Source organism: Rutilus rutilus, assembly GCF_951802725.1.
Source record: "Rutilus rutilus genome assembly, chromosome: 17".
Classification (NCBI taxonomy): domain Eukaryota; kingdom Metazoa; phylum Chordata; class Actinopteri; order Cypriniformes; family Leuciscidae; genus Rutilus; species Rutilus rutilus.
The window spans coordinates 20,215,714-20,238,988 of NC_140230.1; the positions used below are offsets into that span (position 1 = coordinate 20,215,714).

Below are 23,275 nucleotides of genomic sequence, written 5' to 3' on the forward strand. Positions count from 1 at the left end.
GCCTACTCTATATGCGTTGTGATTGGCCTGACCCAATTTGGTTTTTTGCAGCTAGAAGGTCTATTGAGAGTGTCTAGACCCACCTGGCTGCAAAATACATTTTGCTGCCGCTAGGGTGCGTCTAGATTTCTAGGCTAATTTAACCCATGATTTACTCACCCTCAAGCCGTTCGAGATGTATATGTCAATCTTTTTTCAGACGAACACATTTTCAGTTATTTTAGAAAATGTCTTAGATCTTTCAGTGGTTATAATGTGAAGCTATGGGGTCCACCTCCTTCAAGTCCCAAAATGTGCATGCATCCTTCACAGTTGCGGTTTTGTCGTAAAATAATACATATTTAAAACTTTATAAACGAAAATAACTGGCTTCCGGTAGCGGTCGACGCGCGTTCACGGAGATGGATGCTGGCGTATGACGTAGGACGTAGCGTAGGAAGCGTCGTGACGTAGAACGAACGTAGAGTTTTGTTTTGCTCTGCTCTCTGGCTGCGCTGTCACGTTCGTTCTACGTCACGACGCTTCCTACACTACGTCCTACGTCATACGCCAGCATCCATCTCCGTGAACGCGCGTCGACCGCTACCGGAAGCCAGTTATTTTCGTTTATAAAGTTTTAAATATGTATATTTTTACGACAAAACCGCACGGATTACCCTCAGAAGGCCTTCGTTTATCCCCCAGGAGCCGGATGGGTTACTTTTGTGAAGAATGCATGCACATTTTGGGACTTGAAAGAGGTGGACCCCATAGCTTCACATTATAACCACTGAAAGATCTAAGACATTTTCTAAAATAACTGAAAATGTGTTCGTCTGAAAAAAGATTGACATATGGATCTCGAACGGCTTGAGGGTGAGTAAATCATGGGTTAAATATCATTTTTGGCCGAACTATCCCTTTAAAAATGTATTAAATATACTGTAATAGAAAACATTTTAAATCGTAATAACATTACTGTTTTTACTGAATTTTGCATAAAATGAATGCAGCCTTGGTGAGCATAAGAAACAGTAAAAAAAATAAAAAAAAATCACCAGTGCTGTTTATCACTATGTTTTCAATTACTTTTTGTCACTATGTTTTCAATTACTGCTATTCAATTGCTTGTTTTCAGCAAAACCGTTGTGCAGATCCTGATTGTGTAAGATACATAAATACCACTTTGTCTTATAAGTGTTGTAAATAATTCGACAGTGAAATAAAGAAGTTACCTTTTATGTAGCTTCAAAGCAGTTAGTGTTCCTAGCTACTTTATCAAAATTGAAGCTTGTAGCTTTTCTACTTTTAATTAGTATTAGTTTGATGTTTGCAATCTACGTTTTCAAATGAACTTCTCCAACTCTGATAGAGAATCACACAATAAAGATCAAAAGAATAGAGCAACATAAAAAGGAGAAGATGAAAAGGAGAAGAAAACAACAACAGACGAGTGTTTTAACTAGCATCTCTCACAGAACAGCTGACACGGAATAACACATAAATACAGAGGGGAAGCAGAAAACAGAGGAATCGAGAACTGGTGTTGAAAACGATTTGAAACTAAGGTGAGAGAAAAATCAATTGTCAGAAAATAATAATAATAATAACAAATAATGATGCCAATTGCAGGGGCTGGATGGGCCTTTTTGGGATAAAAAAAAAAAAAACACACACACACACACACAAACCCATTTTGTATTGACTGGTGCTAAATACTCCTTTTCTCCCTACTTCCATTTAAAGCTTTTTGTCTGTGGCCAACTGTGCTCTGGAGATGTGACCCTCTGCCATCAGCACACTCAAAAGATAGCAGCCCAATGCGCTGGATCCATAAGATGATTACTGCTCTGAATCTAGACATTTTTCAACAACTGGCTGCATCTGTCAGTGTTTCTTGCTGGAAAATATGAATGAATGTGAGAGAGAACAAGTAAATTAGTGAGCAAACGAGCGAGGGAGTGAGTGAGTGAGTGAGTGATACACTAAGTGAATCACTAATGAATAGTTAGTGAGCAAGCAACTGAGGGCTGGAATACACTACACGAATTTTTTAATCTGAACAGACATAGTACGAAGCTAAAAAAAAAATCGTAGTCTGAGCCCATCATACACTAATTATTTTCTGTGAAATCTTTCAACCCTGACTGCTCAATCTGCAAACTGGTGCACACTTTCGGCAAACTACTGTTGACTCAAATTGAGAACAAAAGTTGTGTAGTGTGTTCCAGCCTCGAGCGAGTTATATACGGAGCAAGTGAAAGAGTGATACATTGAACGAATGAGAGAGATAGTGAATGAATGAGTGATAAACTAAATAAGCGAGTGCTCTTTTGTGACATGTGTACCTACTCACTCGATCCGTGTTTCACACAACGGGAGTAAAAGAGCCTCACTAAAGGAGATAAATGCCTTTGCTCAGGCTAAATGGCAGGGAAATGTCAATGCATTGTCCAGGCCGCTGTCACCTTTAGTCACGCTTCATTTACATACCTCACAGATCTGGCCAATATGAAAGAATCTCATGGAAAGGGCGCATGCTGATAGGTTATTGTATTCATGACCGCTGAGGGATATTTACGCTCTGTTGCCCGCTAAAAGACTGTTATCGGGATTCATTAGTTAGCAAGCAGAGTTTTTATTTGCGTTTCTCTGTACATTTAGACCAGGGCACTCAAGCAGTAAGGGCAGCTTGGGGCTGTCATGATCACACTGTAGAATCCACCGATATTAAAAGCATAAAGAATGTTAGTAAAAAGTGATTCTAAAAAAATAAAAGAGTAGTGTGAATGGCTCAGAAGAGGTGTGATTTAGCTCCTACAAAATGGCCCAATTATGTGCACTTATAAAAGCAGAGATCACAGATACTAATTCAGCTTTTAGCTTTTGCGATCCTTTCTGTTTCTACCAATTTCATTCTTTCTCTCCATTCTCTTTTTTCACAGGATTACGTATGCTTTCTGAGTCCTTCTCTGAGGCAAGGGTTACAAAGGCAAGGATAAAAACACATTACATATCATGCAAAACGAGGGTGACAGAAAGTCATCACTTAAAGAGATTTCAAATTTGAGTGATAGTGATGGCTGTGATGGAAAAAACAAAGGTTATTACATAAAAAGGACCTTAAAAAGAAATTGAAATAAGGTGTAATCAGTTAAAAAGGATTTCAGAAAGACTGATGGCGCCAGTATAAATATATTCCAAAGATGATAAAAGCTAACTAGCATGAAAAGAGACTGCGCCACTGCTAGCACGAACTCCAAGGTTGTGTTTAACATATTTACCACTTACCAGCACTAAAAGAGAACCATTAATGGAAAAGGAATGTGTCTGATGAAGTCAGTGTCAGAGAAGGAGTGCTCAATAAGTTCATTTTGGTGCATGATAAAAATGCAGCAAAATGGGGAAGAACTTTAACAAAAATCAATGACAAACTTAACATGAGGTTTAACACGCAGTGTGGATGTGTATTTTAAATATAATATAATATATAAAAATGTATAAATCAAAGTTTCCATATGTGATTAGTGATAACTATATGATTAACTAAATATATGTTTTGCATTATATAATGCAATAAAGTTTGTTCATGTTATTATGGAAAACCATTTCTGCATCAAAGTAAAAAAAAAAAAAAGAAGCAATTATGATATTGTTTATAAAAAAGGAAAAAAATGCATATGAGAAATAACATCATATTGTGGGACAATTACAATTTCTAGGTGAAAAAAATTCAATTATGAGATTTGCATTTGCAATTTGAGAAAGCATTACTGTATATAATGCAATAGTAAAAGTTATTTTTATGCAATAAAAGTTTGATACACTGTGAGTCACAAATTTGAAAAATAGTCACACTATAAGATATTAAGTCACAATTTCTAGAAAAAAGGTTAAAATTGTGAGATATAAAGTCGCAATTATGAGGAAAAATTTAGAGATACACAGTCACAAAAAAGTCACATTGTAAAATATAATCACATATTTGTTTCCTTGTTATATAAAAACATTAATATCAAAGTTAAAACAGTCAAAATTTTGAGAAGTAGTGACAATTACGAAATACATTTGCAATCATGAAATATAAAGCCACATTGTGAGAAATTAAGTCAAAATTGTGAGAATAAAGTAAAAAAAAATTTTACGTTGTTTCTTTGTTGTTTATTCTCTCAAAATAAACAATATCCCACTAATTGGTCCTGAGTATCTCAGCATAATCCTCAAGTCTTCTAGCTAACATAAAGTAATGGGAGCAGGCGTATTAAAATAAATATGCCAAAACACTTTTGTTCGAACACTTTAAGAGATGTTATTTTCATGGGGATTTGAAAAGATCTGCTAGCGATGGCCGATGAACTTTTAGCTGCGCTCACCTCGTGTTCCATTGAAGAAGAGCGTTTGTCTGCGTGGGTTCTGGATGACCACGATCGAGCCGTCGTAGTTCTGAAGACGGCAAGAGATATGTGCCGTCCCCCCCTCCAGCACGGTCACGTTCTCAGCCTGCACGGCCTGACCCCGCGCTGAAAGACAGAAGGGGTAACAGACTTAATGCAGAACTCTCATTTGGGGAAATTAATCATTTATAAAAGGTATTTTTGATGGACAGAAGGAGACAAGATGGCACATGGAGCAATTTTGAAGAAAGAAATACCTCAGTGACCAATTAACAACTCTCTCACGTAACTACCTTTGTGCTTAGAAGTGTGAACTATGCAGAAGAGGAGAGACAGATGAGTGAAAAAAGAAAATAATGAGAGACTGACAGAAAGACAGAGACAGCGAGAGGGAGAAAAAGAAAGAAAGGGGTCCTAATTAAGTGCTGGTAAGACCAATAGCATCGTTATCTTTATCCATTACTGTGAGCTGACACACTTCTCTCTTCCATCTGCTCGATCTAACATCCAGCTTGTGAAAGCGTCGGTAATGACGGCTCTTTTGAGAGAATGAACTCGGTTCAGTCATACGCAAGCAACACAGAACTAATGGCACTTTCGCAGCTAAAACGAACCCATCTTCGTTGAAGGTAATGCCTAGTGCATGTTCTGGGTGACGCTCGTGTATTGTTGATGTTTATTTTAGCAGCATGGAATAGGTTGAACATGAGGTCATCACCGCTGGCCTGTGTGAGCATGTTGCTGGAACCCACCACAGCACATCATTAGCAGTGTTCTTCATAGAGAGCCTGTCTCTGGTGATCTGTAATGATTCGCAACCCTGACACCACGTTCATCCCCAGAACAGACTCCATATGATGACATCGGCTGATTCGCTGAGACCTGTCTCGTCCATCTCTCCACTCACCTAGCTAGGACAGGATGTCTGACATGCTCAGACTGACATGTTACAGACTTGCCGTATGACAAGAATTCTGTATATAGCTTGAGCTTAGAACCAACAGTTACTCGAGCATTGTGCAGATGACTCATTTGAAATTTCACACCATAAAAAAATAAAAAATAATGTGGAGAAGGTGAAGGGCGTTTCATTAACTATAGACGCTTCTGTTCCAGGGATTGATTTTTATTCAAACTAACATTTTTCTATATTTATTTATATAAATGTCACATTAAAACTGCCTTGGATACTTTTTCCCATGAATTTCTCATTTGTTTTTCAAAAGTTTTCAAAAGACTTGAAGAAGAAGCAGAAACATGTAAAATTATGCGATCATCAACATTAAACAGCATATAAATCAAAACTGCTTAATGTTACAGAATGAAATGTCGACCCAAGACGAGGTATAGGACTGAAGCTTTGGGGGTGTTGATGGACTCAGTCTCCTCCATCTATGTTTTGATCATCGTTCTGAATCCGATCCAGACGTAGTCTATGACGAAAACGCGTTTTTCTCAGCTTTTTGCTTTTTGTTTTTATTTATTAAACGTACCCACCCTCAATATCATTTCCACCATAACCAACAATTTTGCCACTAGTAATGTTAGTGTACTTATTTTATCTCAAGCTTGTCACTATTCTCAGTGTGAACAATACATTTATTATGCATAGGCCAAATTTACAATCAAGCTGCAATTTTACCAAGTGTGAAAATATTAGTTCATGACTTTCAAAAAAGTGTTATTCTGTAAAGTCTAACCAATGTTGTACCATTGGTAAAAACGAACTATAGTGAAGTTTTTTTTTTTCCTCAAGGTCAAAAGTGCTAAAAGCTCTCCCACACAATAATGTTAAGATTGCTTCCAAACATTTCATCAGGACCTCGTGGTTATAGAGGACGTCTCAGAGAGAAACAATTAGGATTAGGATATGTGGCGTGCTTGATGAGAGCGAAAAGAGACAAAAGACAAAAGTTCAGAAGGGAAATAAAGGAGAAAGGTGTGAGACGGCATCCTCCGGCTCATCTGGCTTCATTTAAATTTAATTCTGTCGGGCTCTATCCATCTCAGAGTACCCTTGTCTTGAATTCAGCGTGGAGGGAGAGCGGGTTAATAAAACATTGACAGGTGAGGTATTGAGCCGAAATCAAGAGGCAAGAACAGAGAAGAAAATGAGAGACAGTGACTGAGGACGTCCTGAAATTTTGCACAATTGCCATTGTAATTGTAGCCATTATTATTTCTGTCTTCTGCATCAATATTGTGATTCATATCACGACAATCGGCACTGCCATTGCTATCCCAATTATTATTCTAATGACTGTTATTACTCAGCATTCGGGCGTCCGCAGACTTGGCCGCCATTGTTTTAATGGCTCCTAATTGTTCCAACGGCACTATACATCAAGAGAAGGTCTGTGAATGCATAGGAGGCAATTAAAAACCTAATTCAAACCTAACAGAACTCAAACAAGTGTGGCCAAATTCCCAACAAAAGTATCTAAATGTGTTTGATTGAGAAGTCAAACAAAACACGGCTAATTGAGCATCCGTTAAATGCACTCAGACGCACGCCAGCTGTCTCCTCTTCATGTAAATGACCGAAATGAAGGGACGCAAACGGAGAAACAAATGGCACGGAGGGAGGGCGGCGTGCCGTGAGGCCAATACGGCATTCGAGAAACTCGCCAACTCGCTGATGGAGGTGGAAAGACATCAAGCGAGATGTAGAGGGAGGCACAGGGCAGGAGAAAGACAGCTGCGGATTTTGGACACATTCGCAGCTGCCAGGAACATTGCGGAGGGGCGGTCGAGTCCATTACACAAGCTTGAGCATTACAACTTGCGTGGGAGTTGTTTACGGTCTTATCTGCATTGTGGGCACGCAAGTTTATGAGCCAGGCGAAAAACAACAAGAAACTACAGATGGATTCATCTTGACCCTATTAGAATCAAACCATAATAAAATACACAACATGCTCACAATTGGATTAAGTGTGAAAGTGAAGTGATCAATTGCAGGCAGGCGGTGCTGATGCTGTGAGAAGCAAACAAATAAAGGAGGTTGGGGGTGGAGTGGGGTGGTGGGATGTGGAGGAGAACTTCATGATTTGGCCAGATGAGGGCGACGTATCAATGCACACAAACTGCAGAAATTGTTGTCCTCAAGGAAAAAGGTAGGATGAGCAAATAAATAATTGATTAAATAAATGAGCTGAAATATTAATAATATATAATATAAATCTGAAATATAAATATTATAAACTCCACCTTTACATTACTTTTTTAGTATTGATTTTTATTTTAAAAAATGTGTCTGAAAAATTTTAAGATTTATTTATAAAATTCTGAAAAGTTTTAGGTTAAAGTCCCCCTGAAATCAGTCAACAATTTTATCCCTTAAAACTCATCTTTGATCACCAGAATGACATATTTAAACGTTTTTTCCTAAAAAATATTCATGCTATTCAATAGCTTGAATGTACACCATTGCCTAATTTAGTATACACAGTTCTATGAATATGCAAATTAGCCCCACCTCCACTCACTCACACCAGCTCAGAGATCCACTTGTTGATGATCACACGTTGACGTGATTGGTTACAAGTTCGTTTTTGACGACTTTAAACCGTCTTTGGTTCACTGCAGTTTTAAGGAGAAAATACTCAGCAATGGAGTTGACTTATGAATTTGCACATGGTTTGTCTTAAAGCACATTAAAAACACCACATAATACCACAGGGGGACTTTAAATATGTTATTTTATCTATTTGTTAACCGAGAATATAGGAACACAATTCATTCATTTAAATTTGTACCATAACAATTTTGTTTTTATTTTGAAATTAGGTTACAGACCCTTGGGGGTTCAATACGTTTACAATAATTAGGGGGTAATTTTACCCAAACCTGTATGACTTACTTTCTTCTGGAGAACACAAAAGAAGATATTCTGAAGTCTGAAATATTTTGTCTCTTCAATGAAAGTCAGTTGGGTCAAAAACAACAATTCTTCAAAATATCATTTTTGTGTTTGTTTTTGTGTAGTCATACAGGTTATTTTTGGATGAATTGTCCCTTTAAGGCAGGCCATCTTTCCCCATCTTCTCCTACTAAGAAAGCAGCAGTAAATTATCGAGGTGAGTTGAATTTAGTGATTTGGTAGAAGGCCAGATACAGAGCTCGCGTATAAGCTACTACCCTGCTCGAGATTAACCAGCTATCTGAATTACAGCATACAGTGGAGCCACCAGCCTCACACACACACAGTAGTCATACATAACACATTTATTACTGAATTAGCAGACAACCAGGCAGAGGATGAGGACGTCCTGAGAGATCCACGTCAAAGTTTAACAATACTAGCACTGTCGAGATGTTAAGACGTCCTTTGATTCTGTCCTTTAATCCAATTACTCTTCAGTCTTTCAGTCTCGCTCTGGGAGCACCTGATATCTTCGTAACTCATGAGTCACTCATCACTGTGTTTTATTTTTTCCAGGCATAATTCTGTACAACATGAAGCCAGCACCCAGAAGTCACCCAAACTGTGACTGTGATGCTTCAGGTAATCTGTAAGCAAGCAGCTTTGGTGGAAAAGCTGACGGACTGAGATTCCATGCTTCTATCTTTATACAGTAAATCTCTTTCTTTCACTTCGTGGTCTAAAATTAAAACTATCTCTCTGAAGAATCTCTCTCTCTGCCAATCATATGCGGTTAAAAAAAACGTTTGCACCATAAATAATATATAATCCCTTGCAAATCCTCTCTCTTCTTTTTTATCTCAATCTGTCACTCGTTTATTCCTGGTCTTCCCCATGCAGTTCCGTTTCCCTCAGCACCTTGTCTCTTCTCCAATCCGGCACATTTCTATCCCCTGCCCTTCTTTTCTCTGTTCTTTTCTTTTCGTCGCTTTCTGCTCCTCTCTAAAACTCATAATTCCCTCTCATACCGTCTGCTTTTCCTCACTAATCTCATTCCCTTTCGCTTTCACACCTACACAGGCTCCCCCACCTTCTCTTTAACATCAAACCCGTCTCCTTCCTTCATTTTCCCCTCGCTTTTCTTGTCTTCAGCCCCATAACCCTCACACTATGCTCCCTTTTCCTCTGTAACTTGCTCCATCCGTCACTTGTTTCCTCTGGGGGGTTTTTTCGTTACCTTGCCTAACTTTTCCTCTGCGTCTCTCCCCTACTTTACATTTCCTTAACTTTCCTCCTCTTTATCTTCCCACCATGAATTCCTCATCATCTCTTTCGTGTTTCTCTCACTCTCTCTGTGCTATCTCTCCAGCAAGAGGCCTGTTTATTTCCATCTCTCCCCTTCAGAAATGTGATTTGTTCTGCAGCTCAGGCTCGCAGTATAATCATCCAGCTTTGTCCAGGCGGGCGAGAGAGAGAAGGAGCGGGGGAAAAAAGGGAAGGCGGGAGTGAAAAGGACACGCAAAAAGCGAACAGAGGAGAAAATGGACTGAACATCCATCTCTTGTCTCTTTGTTCCACTCGTCTAATTACATCCATGTTCTTGCTTTTCTATATTCTCTCTCTTGTCTGTATCCTTATTCTAAAGCGGAACTGTACAAAATGAGCAGTTCGTTGAACTTAAAAAATAATGAAGGACATGCAAATGGATTTCCTGAATGCATTTACTTAAATATTATACCTAATTATTTTAAGTAAACGTCTTGACTGAACTGGAAATGTCAAACTGCTGTGACTAAAAATCTGCCATCATTGTAATAATTGGCTAATTAGATCGAAAGTTCACACAGTAATTTTTCCCTCATTAAATAGTTTTACACAAAGAACTACACAGACAGAGAAAAATACTTCAGACATTTTAGTTGTCGTTTTATTTATATGGAGTAGGTTTACCTGAGGGCCACCATTTTGAGATCACATGACCAGCTGAATAATACTCAATTTAGTCCTGCAACCTCTGTTACTGGACATTTTTACTTGTGAAATCTAATCCGCTTCATCCACACCACTAGGTGTCAAAATAAGCCCACAACGACAACATTAGTAAAAAGTTACTGGCCGTTTCTCAATACGTGTTCTTGTCAGTACTTGTGTTCTTGTGGAAATGTGAAACGTCATCAGTCGCTGCCCAAGTACTGTTCCAATGCAAAGTTCACATCTAGCCAAGAACAGTTCAAATCCCCAGATGTGTTCTTGATCCGCCTTTTATCGAGGATGCATCGAGAGGTGACTTGTGCGGACTTGAGACAGCCAGGGATCCCAGAATGCATCTCGCACCAACCAGCAAGCGTCAATTAGCAAAGCAGAAAACCAGCGTATAATACTGCAGTTATTGTGCCACAAAATTTAGTTTTAAGAGTTTTTCAGGCGAGAATGTAGTTTATATATAGCGCCTATTAGACAATTTGATCTGACGTTTTCGGAGTTGTGAGATCCAGGCGATCAACGGGCGCTCAGCACTCATTAACCCCGCCTGGAACAACCTTTCCTCGGCTAGTCCTTCTGACATTTGCCGTTGGCTCTGATGTCTATAGTCTATTGGTAAAACACGAGATATAATTTGTTCGTGTGTATATCTAACAGAGATCTTTGGTCTCATTAATCTTTGTTCCCTGGCAAATCGTTTTGGCTAAAGTGAAGTTTCATAACTTTATATGTTCAGGCTATTTAACTTTAACGTTCTAGCCTAATAGAGAGCTGACTTGTGTGTTTGATTGAATCGTTTGCTTTATTTCTTATTGCACAGCTTCTTATACCTTTTAGACTACTCGTTCTTTTATAATGGCTATTATTGATCATTAAAACTGACATTTAACAAAAAGAGACCGGGTTGTGTAATTTTATTATGTGCATACAGTGAAGAGAATCAGAGTAAATATGCACATATTGCCTTAACTATATTGTACAACTGTTTCCTTCATTTTCTTTAATCTGTTCAATATGAAGTGCTTCATCGTGTCTTCTATGAGAAATGCACATCACAAAGAGTAAAGAGCTAACCAACTGATCAACAGAACAGTTTTTTTTTTTTTTGGTCCATACAATAAAAGTCAATGGGGTCTAATGTTGCTTGGACCCCAACATTCTTCAAAATGTCTTCTACTGTTGCACAGCAAGTCATAATGGTGTGAAACAACATGAGGGTGAGTAATTATGACATCATTTTCATTTTTGGGAAAACTATTACTTAAAAAAGAAAATAAGTAAAACAAGAAAAGTATTCACTTTTAAAGTGTCCTGAAGCTCCAAACATTTTCATTGTCTGTTTATGATGTTTATTCTTTCATTCCCTGTTTCATCAGTGATATCTCGCTCATGTCCACCCTTATCTCTTCCTCGAGCTGTAACCGCTGCACTCTCTTTCTTTTGACCTTCATGTTTTACACCCCTCTGTTCCATCACCATATTTCAGTCATATCACTCTCTCCTCACTCCTCACATTTCATCCCTCTCTTTCTCCCTCAAACCATCCATTTATTCTGTCCCAGATATCCTCTGTTTCTTTATGTGCGTGTGGACATTTCTGCGTTTTCAGAGCAGTGTGGAGACCCCCGCGTGTTCCTGACATTCTGTTTCGAGGTGCTGCAGAGACATTTACAGTCGGGCATAACAATGGGGGCTTACGGGAAATTTACAGGGCAATTACACCAGGCTAGCCTGGGAGAGTTAGCCTACAGCCAGCGCAGAAATCCAGACCTTCACAATTCCTCACATACACACACTCATCCTGTCATCCTGGCTCACATCCCCAGCAGCATCTCACATTCAACTGCAAAAGAAAAAAAAATGCTTTATTGGCGAGAATTACATAACAGCATATTCTGCCAAGGCTAAAGACCCATTCTCTCTCTCTCTCTCTCTCTCTCTTTCTCACACACACACACACACACACACACACAGTTGCAGAGAATGGCTTTTTGTTGCTGAGGTTATGAATATACAGCAGGATTAAAATGCCTGAGACCACTGAAATTGCTTCTATTTAGCATTTTTCTAATTTAATACTTTTTTCTCCACTACAAATTATATTAACAGCATAACGGTTTGAGTGAAATGTTGAACTGAAAAATTAATTTATTGACTTTCAGAATGACTTAGTATTGTTAAGACCCACTTTTGCTTCAATGACAGCATGAACTCGGGCTGCATGAACTCCACAAGTTTGTGTTAAACCTAATGATCATGTAACAAAGGTACTTCCAGCACGCAGCGCTCCAACATGTTTTCTTTGATTCATTTTACATCTTTATTTCATGTTTGAATTAGACTTTCAGCATGGACTGTAGACTTTTGCTCTTGCTGACAATGAGGCCCAGCGCCCCAGATGTGATGTTATTAAAAGGCAGAGGAAAACACAGAAGGAAGTCTGAAGTATAGACAGACTGTCATCTCAACCTGAGGTAGTGAGTCACCGAGAAATGGAACAACAATGACCTTGCTGAGCAAATACTCAGGGAAAAACAGCAATTACACCATAAAATGGCCAATCTCAGCTTTCCTTGAGGTTTCTCTTGAATGCGTGTTCTCTTTAACTGCAAAAGTCCCAGAGTGAATTTGAGGTTATCCTCTATAAATCCACTGTCATAGCTCCTTCTTTCATTCTTGCCTTTCTGTGTCCCTACAGAGCCTGTATTCTTGCTCGTTTCATCCCGTTCTCCCCTCTGTTACACTGCAGTTTCCTTCCTCCCCAGTGTTCTGCTCATTTTAATGGTTCTATTAACAATTCCCTCTAAACTTCAGGCTCTTGTTTTACCACTCTCCTCTCTTTCTATCTTTCTACAAGACCGCCTTGTTCTCTGCTCGAGTTTTCCACACGCCACTACTCTTCTTTACTTCATGTTCCGCCTTCCTCTCTGCCGACATTCATCTAATTTGTTACACAAGTTATATTTATATTAATGAGGGCTTGCACGAATAATAATTTTACTAGTCGATCAAGTAGTAAAGAGGTAGCATTAACTTATTTTTTTCAAATTTCCATATTTCTTAAAATGACATCCAACATTTTGCTGATAAAATGCAAGAAAACAATTTAGTCCACATAGTGCATGGATTTTCCCATTACTAAATAGGACTTTAAATAAATAACAAATAAATAAATAGGAAATTATTTTTTTTCCTATTATTAAACTGCGAAGAGAAGAACTCCAAATGCATGTGTTTTATCACTGAGGAGCCATGGAAATTTATTTGTACAGATGTCCCCATCAGAAACAACTACTGTCCAAATAGGGCCTTATTCTAAATCTGGTCAATTCAAGAACATCTGACTTTCTGTATAAAGGAGTTCACATGCCAACGTCAAAAATGTATTTGATTAGTGACCTAGAAGTAGTGCATAATCTGAAATATTTCAAGGGTTTGAGACTGAAATTGTGACACCAAAAAGATGATAATTACCATAAGAATATAATGATTAACGTTATGGAAGATTAACTAAAATGATATACCATTTTGTCTAAAATAAATAAATAAATAAATTGTTATAAATGCAAGCAAATTTGACTTCACAACAATATTGAGATTGGATAAAGATTACATGTAATAGTGATTTAAATTATTGGTGTTTTAGTGAGCATTAGATAATCTAGGATAATCTAAATGTAAAAACAGGAAAAATGAACATGTTTACAATTAAACCTCCAAAAACATTATTTGGTTAATTGATAATTAAGAAGCAAAGTGTTTGTCTAAAACTTTGCAGCAGTTTAAATTCAAATCAAGTACAGCAAATTCTATCATCATCATCTACCCACCCTCACGTCGCTCCAAAAACTGAGTCATTATCGAAATGTCAAATCTTTCCCAACAATGTAAATGCAAGTTGATCACTAGCTGTCAAGTCCTGCTGCAATTTTGCTTGCTTTATTTCAAGAGCTTGTAAGGTCGGGATTTGAAATGCTATGCATGCTAAACAATCTATTGTATCTAGCATTTACATATTGAACTGGTAATTTGTTAAAAAAAAAAAACAAAAAAAAAAAAACGCTTGTTTAATGTATTTTCTCGCCTGGGGCATCAAGTGAGTCAAGACTTCCACTAGTGCCCATTTAAAAAAGAGAAGGGAAAAGATACATGACACCACTATTTTCTATCTTTTTGCCTTTGGTCCACACTCCTCTCTGATCCTTCAATCATAAATCTGCCAGCTGTCTCTTCCTCCATTCTCTTCTCCCCATATCCTCTTTTCTCTTCACATGCACATCTCTTCCCTCCCTCTCATAAATTATCTTCCTTTAAGGCGTAGTGAGAGAGAAGGACAGAGAGAAGTGTCTGAGGAGATGGGGACTGTCGAAAATAAAGAGAGAGGGAGAGGCCGACACTGAGATGAGAAAGATGAAGAGAAATGAAAGTATAGCTACGAGTTTCATAAGGTTACAGACAGAGGGAGAAAGATTCATTTCAAGGTGTGCTGAGAAATTACAGAGAGAAACGAGACCGATGGAGAAGTAAAGCAAGAAATGTGACGACTCACGGCAGAGGGAGAGCAGAACGAGTGACCGCAGCAGGAGGGATGGAGCGGAGGAGAGGAGGAGAGATCGCTGGCCTGGTGTCATTGTGTATTGAGACTCGGTAGCTGATCAATGAGTCCTCTGTGGCTGATGACTGCACAATTCAGCACACGCTACACAGCAGACAGCTGAAACCGCAGCAAAATTACTACACTAAACACCAGTGCTCCTTAAGTGCAGTGTTAACGGAATCACTTTAGCGGCTGCGTTTTAATCCTCAAGCAACTAATATCGCATGCGCTAATAACCAACCGAAGGCGGCTAATTAAAACAATCTGATCTCCACGTTCAAGAATAAAAAGAAACTCGTATCGTGTGGCAATTTCCACACTTAACTTCACCGTCAAGCCACTTATTAGCACTCAAGTTTAAATGTTGCAAAACACTTATTAAGAATTCTTTTTTAAATATCATACTTGTTATGCAGGCTGTTGTGTTTATATCTGAAACGGTATCCGGCTAACCACATCACAGATTTGGATCCCACAAAAGCTTTCGCTAATCTTGTTTTTCTCCTCACACCTAAGTTTGTTTTTCTCATTCGTGATGAGGCAGAGCCTGCTGAGATTCACCTCGTCATTTTACGCACCTCGTGCCAGAAAGACAAAGGCAAACACAGTCTGGTTCGTTGAAACAATCATAAATCAATGCGCTATCTAGTCTGCCAACTGTTTTCACCAGATTCTCACTGAGTATTTAAACTGCAAGAAATGAAACAACCACATTTGCGCAACTTAAGAAAGGGCTGTGCTCAACAACGGCTGTAGGCGCCAAACAATGTTTTTGTGTTCTATAAGCAACTCTATAACCAATCCAACATGGAATTGAAGTTGAGACTGAAATATTAAAAGGTTCTGCTCTATAGCACCGAAAAGCAGAAGTTCAGAAGCTTGATCCTTAACAAAGAGCTACGCGTTATCACACCATGTGCCTCTGCACAGGTATCTTAAAGCCAAGAACAGCAGTTCATACTAGTGTTCCAAGCACACTGTGATACTGAGCACAGCCAGGATCCTCACTAACACACACACAGTAATTGGCAAGGCTGATATTCTCTGTGTGGGAGCAGAACTCCAGATCTGAGCCTCAGGTAACTGCCTGATTCCATTCGATTTTCCCCAAAAGTCGTCACGCAACTTTCCTACTTCCACTAAGGTCGGGTCAAAGTTAATCCACCTCTCCTCTCCTTTCTTGATCTGTCCTTTTGTGGATGGTCCTTTAATTCCTTCAAACTTAGTTCACATCTTCTACTTGTAGTCCAAAACTCATTGAGTTATCTGCTTAATGTTTGTATAACCTCTCTTGAAACTGCAAAGACAAAATTTGGGAGGACCCTTTTATACTTGAGTGTGTGCGTACTGCCAGATGCATATCCCACATATCGTTATTTTGGAAAAGGGCAGGGTTCTATGAGTCCACAATAGAACTCATTCAGAAAGCAAAACAGTCAGTCAGTCAGTCAGTGAGCTTCACTGTCTTTCAGTCTTTCTTCTACAGTTTGTTTTGTCTTGCTAAGCTCTCTGGGTCATCAGCTTCTTTCTGATCGGTCTTTATCTGTCTGGCACACAGAGAGTGTTCACCAGGTCACGAGGGGCCATTCTAAATGAATGAGGCTTATTTTGTGATGTGCTGTACATTCTGTATTATACTACGCAATGTGCGCATAAATGCGTGAGTCTGTGTGTATTCATGTATGAACAGTATCCAGTGTGTGCACAGGGGACTGTGGGAGAGGAAAGTAAGATTGTGTGAATGTGTACAGACTAGTCAATTAGTAGATTCATTCAAAGAAATTCAACTCAGGTTCTGCATTCTGAGTTATTCCACCTTGGTCCACAAAATAAAAAAATATATCCATCCAGCTATCACCCTATCTATCAATTAATCCGCCTATCCATCCATCCACCCACCATCCAACTATCCACCTATCCTCCCACACATCCATTCATCTACTTACCTACCAACCTACCCATGCCTCCGTTCATCAACCTAAACTAAACTAAACCGCACGCGATTTGGCAAAGGCTGTGATTATTTTATGCGGAGCTTGTCAGTGCAGCACGGCTCTGTGAACAGAAGTAAATGCTGCTCCATCTGAAAGCCAGATGGCGCTCTCGTGCAGAAACTCCAAATATGCCCCGCAGAAGTACTGTAAAGGCCCCAATATAATTCAAGCGAAATCGAAGAACGAACTGATGTGACGTCATTTAGAACAAAATCAGGTCAAAACGAAGTTCGTTTTGGGAGTTCGAAACAGCTTGTCAAAGCGAACTTTCCGGAAAAGTTCGCATCGGCTGGTAAACACCTTTTTACTACCATTGGTCCGAGGCGATTACATAATAGGTAGGTGAGATGTTCGACAACAGTATATCATTTCGAACTTCGTTTTATACAAAAACGAAGAATGAAGAAGAACTTCGCCGTGAGTATATCAGGGCCTTAATGCACGTCATTCCAGTTTATTTGCTGTTCCTAAATAGAAGATTGAAACGCTTTAATTGATTAAACATGATTAATAAACACACGACTACGACAATATATGGTTTATCTGAGTTTTTTAAGCCTTTCTCTGGTAATTTTCATGATAAAGTATATTTATACTTCAATGCTAATCGACATTGCCTTTCTCACTGTAGAATACTATGAAACAATATGATGTGTGCCTTACTCTGTGTAAGAAGCCACATCATCTCACAGAAAGATGCTCAACTGTCGTTATAAAGTGAGTTTGGAGTAAAAAACGTTATTAAATGTTGTCATTTGTTGGACAAGAGCACCATCCATCAACCTTCCCACCTACTGACCAATCGATCATCAATCCATCTATCCATCCACCCTCCGATCCACCATCCACCTACCTATCTACCTATCCATCCACCCATCCATCCACCCGTCCCCCTAAAAAGTTTGAAACCTAAAGGCATTTTTAGCTTAATATAAAACATGTTTTCGCTGCACACCCCTGGAAAACGCTAACTAGTTTATTACTTTTCTGGATGACTACTACATCTCTGCACAGTCAAGTCCATCTGCATAAAAAAGTCACTTTTGTTGAAGCAAAGATGTCATTTAATTTCATCTTCTCACCCTTATTATTACGCTCTATTACTGCTGATGCGGCCGTGAGTGTATTCATTACAGTTGTATGGCAGCGCAAGACATCTTCCTGTTCCTCTATCCTCATTTGCATCCCAATAATTTTTTTTATCCATTGACACCACAGCAGACCAAATGTTGCCAAAGCACTTATGGGACACGAGTTAACAGTTGCACGAGGGTAATGTTTAAAACTCGCGCATGATTCATACACACTCTGACTGCTTGTGATACCGTAGACATTAAAGCACTTAAAACTTAATCCAGCACAAACGGTTCAGTCCAGGAAAGCCTTAGGCTGCAGGTGGGAAGGTGGGAGTCCGTGGGTGCAAGAATCCTGGTGCATCAGCAGAAAAGGTGCAGGATATTTTTGATGCGCTGATCCTATGTTCTGCTTATCACAGATTAAATTTGCGTTTTGTCCTTCAGGCTATGTAATAATGCGTGTGGGTGGGGGGGTGGTGAATTCAAGTCTCTTGGAGGAGAAGGAGGGCGTAGAGTAAGAGCGAGAGAGAGTGAAGTGAGTGTGCATGGCCCTGAGTGTGTGTGTGTGTGTATGGAAGACTTTCTTGGCCCTCTTTCGTTCTCTCTTTCCTTCTGAGTCTTGTTGTTTGTCAGTGCCAGGCTTTTATGCCAAGCCGGCAGCCATTACTCAATCAGACAGCTTCCTGTGAGCTCTTCTCATTAAAACCTCACACGGACTCTAAACCTATGAGCACAATTATCACCCTTTATACAAACACACGCGCAAACCCGGAGGCACACGCACACAGTCGACTCGCAACGAAAACACAGACGAAACAGAAATCCAAGTCCTGCCAAAAGTCTCAGTTTGTGGAACGCTATTAAGGCACTTAGAGACTAACTAACCCCAGTCACCCTCCACACAGGCTGTTTACAGCACTGAACAGCTAAAATACTCCACTAAGGGCAACAACACTATAACACCCATTCTGAACCAAACGTTCCAAATCGTATCCATTATAATGAAGCTAAAGCTTTTACTGAAAAAAAAAATCTGATGTGCTTGCAGAGCTACTATTATTTTTTCAAATAATATCATGTGTGTGTGTGAATATTTTTCTAGAAATTATATTACTAATGTACGTTCTGACCATAATATCAAATCCAACTTGATTGCTTGATGCACATAGTCATGAATAGTATTTTAAAATAAATAAATATTTTACCATTTAAAAGATTGGGGTCTGAGATATTTTAATGGTTTTGAAGGAAATCTCTTACGCTCACTACAGCTGCTTTTAATACTGTGAAATATTACCATTTAAAACAACCGTTTTCTATTTTAATGTATTTACAATTTTTTAGTCTTCAGTGTCACATGATCCTTCAGAAATCCTTCTAATATGCTGATTTGGTGCTCAAGAAACATTTCTTATTATTATCAATGTTGAAAGCAGTTGAGCTGCTTAATATTTTTTTTTAAATCTTAACTGTAACTTTTGATCAACTGAATGCATCCTTGGTTAATATTCATTTCTTTAAAAACGGTAATAAATAATAAATAAATACAAAAATATACAACGTGCAAAGTGCTGCACAGACACACAAATCAGTGACTCATTTCTGTTCCAACCAATTCATTTGCATGAACCGCCCAAATGATTCAATAAAACGAATCGGATTGATTATCATTTGATCATTGCCTCAGCTCACTAGGCTGTAAAGCTGCATGTGCGATTCAGTGTGACAAATATGATATAGCTGTTCTGACACGCTACGCCGCTACTTATTCCCCAGCAGCTTGTTACTGGAAAAGCGACATTATTAATATGATAAATTGCTTGTGATGTTGCTCATTTGTAAGTTTGTTCAGATAAAAACATCTGCTAAATGACTAAATGTACTGTAAATATAAGCTACTCTGCTTTGCAACATCAAAACACGGCATCCACACCAATACTAAAACTAATTGAATTTTGATCATTTTGATACATATTCAATTGATATTTGATATTAGTTGTCACAACAAAGCCAAATCAAAGTCTAAGAGACTTGATTTGGTTTATAACATGTCTATTCAAAGAACGGTCAAGTTAGCATTGCTCCTTTCACCTAGTATTAACACACACGTGCAGAGATACAAACACACTCGAATAAAGTTGGTCCACAGGAATCGTGTTCTTGTAGGTTCTAAGAGCGTCATCATGTGCTGTTTCTCACCGGGATCAGAGTCTATTGAGCAGTGCTGTATGTTGTTTATCAAAAGAAACAGGAGAGCGGGAACGTGATCATCTCTGTTTTCCTCATCCCTTCTCATCTCGTCCCCATTCTGCCAGTTATCTATCAGCCCACAAAGGAACTATTTTTTTCCATATGATAACATAATCTTCCTTTTCTGTTCCTCTCTGAATAGTGCCCTTTAGTGGCTCTTTATCAACACAGTGTTTCTCTCTCTATCTCACTCTCTTTCTCTCTTCGACTTCTTAGGCTGTCGCTCTGTCTCTTTCTTTCTAAATAACTCTACTTTTTTTTTTCTTCTTCTGTGCCAGTGACCTTACAGCGGGGCTTTGAACCTTGCTCTTTCTTCCTCACTCTCCATCACTCTCTCATTCTCTCCCTCGCGCACTCACTCTCTTTCTCTCTCTAGAGGAAAATCACACACTCATCAGTTTTCCCCGCTTGGCTCTTGACGAGCAAAGTCGCAAGGAGAATATTAATGGACTTCAGCAACCAATTAACACCTAACTCACATAACAACCTTTTACACAAGCCAGCATGCTGGGAAAAGTAGGAGAGAGGGCAACAGAGTGAGAAAGAGAGTGCAATACGAAAAAGAAGCTGTTTAATTTGACATTTATGCGGTGAGGATGGAGATGACGGAGGTGTCTGGAAGAGAATGGCGAGAGACGGAGCACATGATCGTGTTAAAACGAGACAGAGGAGTGGGATGAGGAATCATGGGAAGTAACTGTAATCAAAATTAATCAAGAGTTGTTCTTCTAGACCTATCCATACTTGAGAGTATTAGAGTGATTAAAATGAGTTCATTATTCAACTTGCATAATTAAATTCCAATTCCAATTAAATTACGAAGAAAAATAATGGAGAGGGATCTTATTGCTATTGTGAATGTGCACTATGAATCTAAAATGAGAAATCCGTTCAGTAAAAGGGTCATATATTATGGACAGGCACCTTCAAAAACCCTTTTTACAGTATTTTTACATAAATAAATGAATCAATACATAAAAAATAAGCAACTGGAAATCAGCAAATGAACAAAAGAAAATAAATAAGTAGGCAAATAAATAAATAAATCGCTTCAGGATAAATCAAAACTCCAGTTTTGCATCTGGACTGTGGTCATCTTGTTTATTTTGTGATATTACCCATAGTCAAATTCATGCAGACAAAACCAGACTGGATAGTCAATGTAAAAATAGAACAACTATTTAGATGTACACCGTCCAGAATAAAATATACATGATGTGAATCTAAATGTGGTGAAATGTTCTGGTAGAGCTGTGTCTTAAATCTAATTTCTTCTTTTGGGTTCATGAGAAACATCTCCTCTGACCCAATACAAATCAAAGCAAATCAAATTACAAAAACAAAATATAAATGGCCTTGGAACACTGACAGAATAAAACCAAACCATGATACAAGTTGCAATGCCACTGGGCTTCAATGGCATTAATCTTCAATGAGATTATGAAATGGCTGAATATGTCGTCACTGTCAGAGACGCTGAATACCGATTTTCTTAATGCAACCTAACTGTCAGAGACGTTTGACACAGACGCACAGAATATCTCTCCATTCTCAGAGATACAGAAATACAGACAGCACTGTAAGAATAAGGCTTCTGTAAACGCTGTATTGCATTAAAGAGTTGTCAGAAAAGGTGTGATTGTCACTGAGCTATTTTTAATAGACCTTTTGTCTCTCTTAGATTTGTTTACACTAGAGATAACTATAGTACAACTGGGTATCGATATAGATTTTCTGATTCAATTCAATTTCCCTGGATATGATTCTAAATCAGTTGGGTATATTTCGGTTATACTGTCCATAGTGTTTCAGGCTGATGTAAACCACTAACCTATCTAACCAATGAACTATGCTGTATAAGAACCGGCTCATAAGAGTCATTTGTTTAGGGCTTTACTTTTAGATTCACAACAAAGAACCAGTTCATAAGAGTCATTTGCTTCGTCGTTAGATAATACTGGTTTTATTGTTTTTACATGCAGCCTGCAAAGACATCTTGATATTTCTTGCCATTATTTTGGTACATACCTTAGTCTTTTTATTGAACCAGATTCAATACAGACTGCAAACATACATTCACTGCTGTTGTTAAAATATGATTCCCCTCACCCCCCCCCTGCCACTTAAGATTCAGCAGGTCACTCGCTGCTGATGAAAAGTGGTGTACTGGAACCTTCCAACGTAATATATTATAAAAATATACATTTAAAAACAAAACAATACAGCTCAAACTATGCAGTTGAGTGATTTTTGTGTAATCTGTACAAGTAGGCCTACACTTTCACTTCCTGAAACTAAGTTGCAGTAAGTTGTCAAAAATATATCTCTCCGACCGCTAGTTGACGCACACCTCTCACTCAAAAAGCTGCCTCTCAAACTGTTCGTGTTTACCTAATTTGAGTTATTTTTTGCGGCTTATTGCGCTTAAACAGCCATATACACTCAAAAACAAGTCAAAATGACTGTCTCAGCGAGAATTCAGGTAAACAATCAGTTTTGGGAACGTAAAAAGAAAACTACTAAAACAAACTTACCCAAATTACAAATAAAATAAAAATCCCAAATCATCAAAAATCTATATATATATTTGTTTAATTTTAAGAATTGATATTGGGAATGCTTGGATAAAAATGTATATTTTTTATCCAGAACTAGTGATGTTAACCATGTATTATTGCACAATTTCAACCAAAGCTAGCTTCCTTGCTTAGTGAATCTGGAACCTGAGATATTGGCATATTATTTTTGACACATTATTGGTGCAAAATATTCGCCAGTAATGTGCAAAAACAAAAACACACTCAAATCACACACAGCATTACAATCCCATTGTGTCCAGCACATCTAAACCGAATTAGGCAAATTAGAATGTGGTTTGTGCCACATTATTTAAAACTTATTTTCATATACTCCTTGCTGTTTCTTTGTCGAAAATTGAATAACATAACCATCACTTCATTGATTTGTCAACAGTGTGAGCAGTCATGGCCACAGACTGAGAACGGAATTAAATGAAATTATGGGCAACAGACTCAGGGGAAGGTTTCAATGAAAGAGGAAAATTTCCAAAAACAAATTACCTGAACAAAGGTGGGCTGAGACCCAAAAGCAAAATGAAAAGAAACGCAAGTGATGCT

At 38.4% G+C, this 23,275-nt stretch overlaps 1 protein-coding gene across 4 annotated transcripts in view; it reads right to left on the reverse strand.

The window, feature by feature from the left end:
* cadm4 (cell adhesion molecule 4) overlaps positions 1–23,275 on the reverse strand; it is a 149,003-nt gene that overhangs the window by 28,717 nt on the left and 97,011 nt on the right. For 2 of the 4 annotated variants that reach the window (XM_084386004.1, XM_084386002.1), the window contains exon 2: positions 4,353–4,499. In XM_084386004.1, coding sequence (XP_084242130.1) covers positions 4,353–4,499 — 147 coding nt within the window. Of the gene's footprint in view, positions 1–4,352; positions 4,500–14,770; positions 16,120–23,275 lie in introns of those variants that run through there. The other 2 variants (XM_084386003.1, XM_084386001.1) reach the window with 2 other exon arrangements.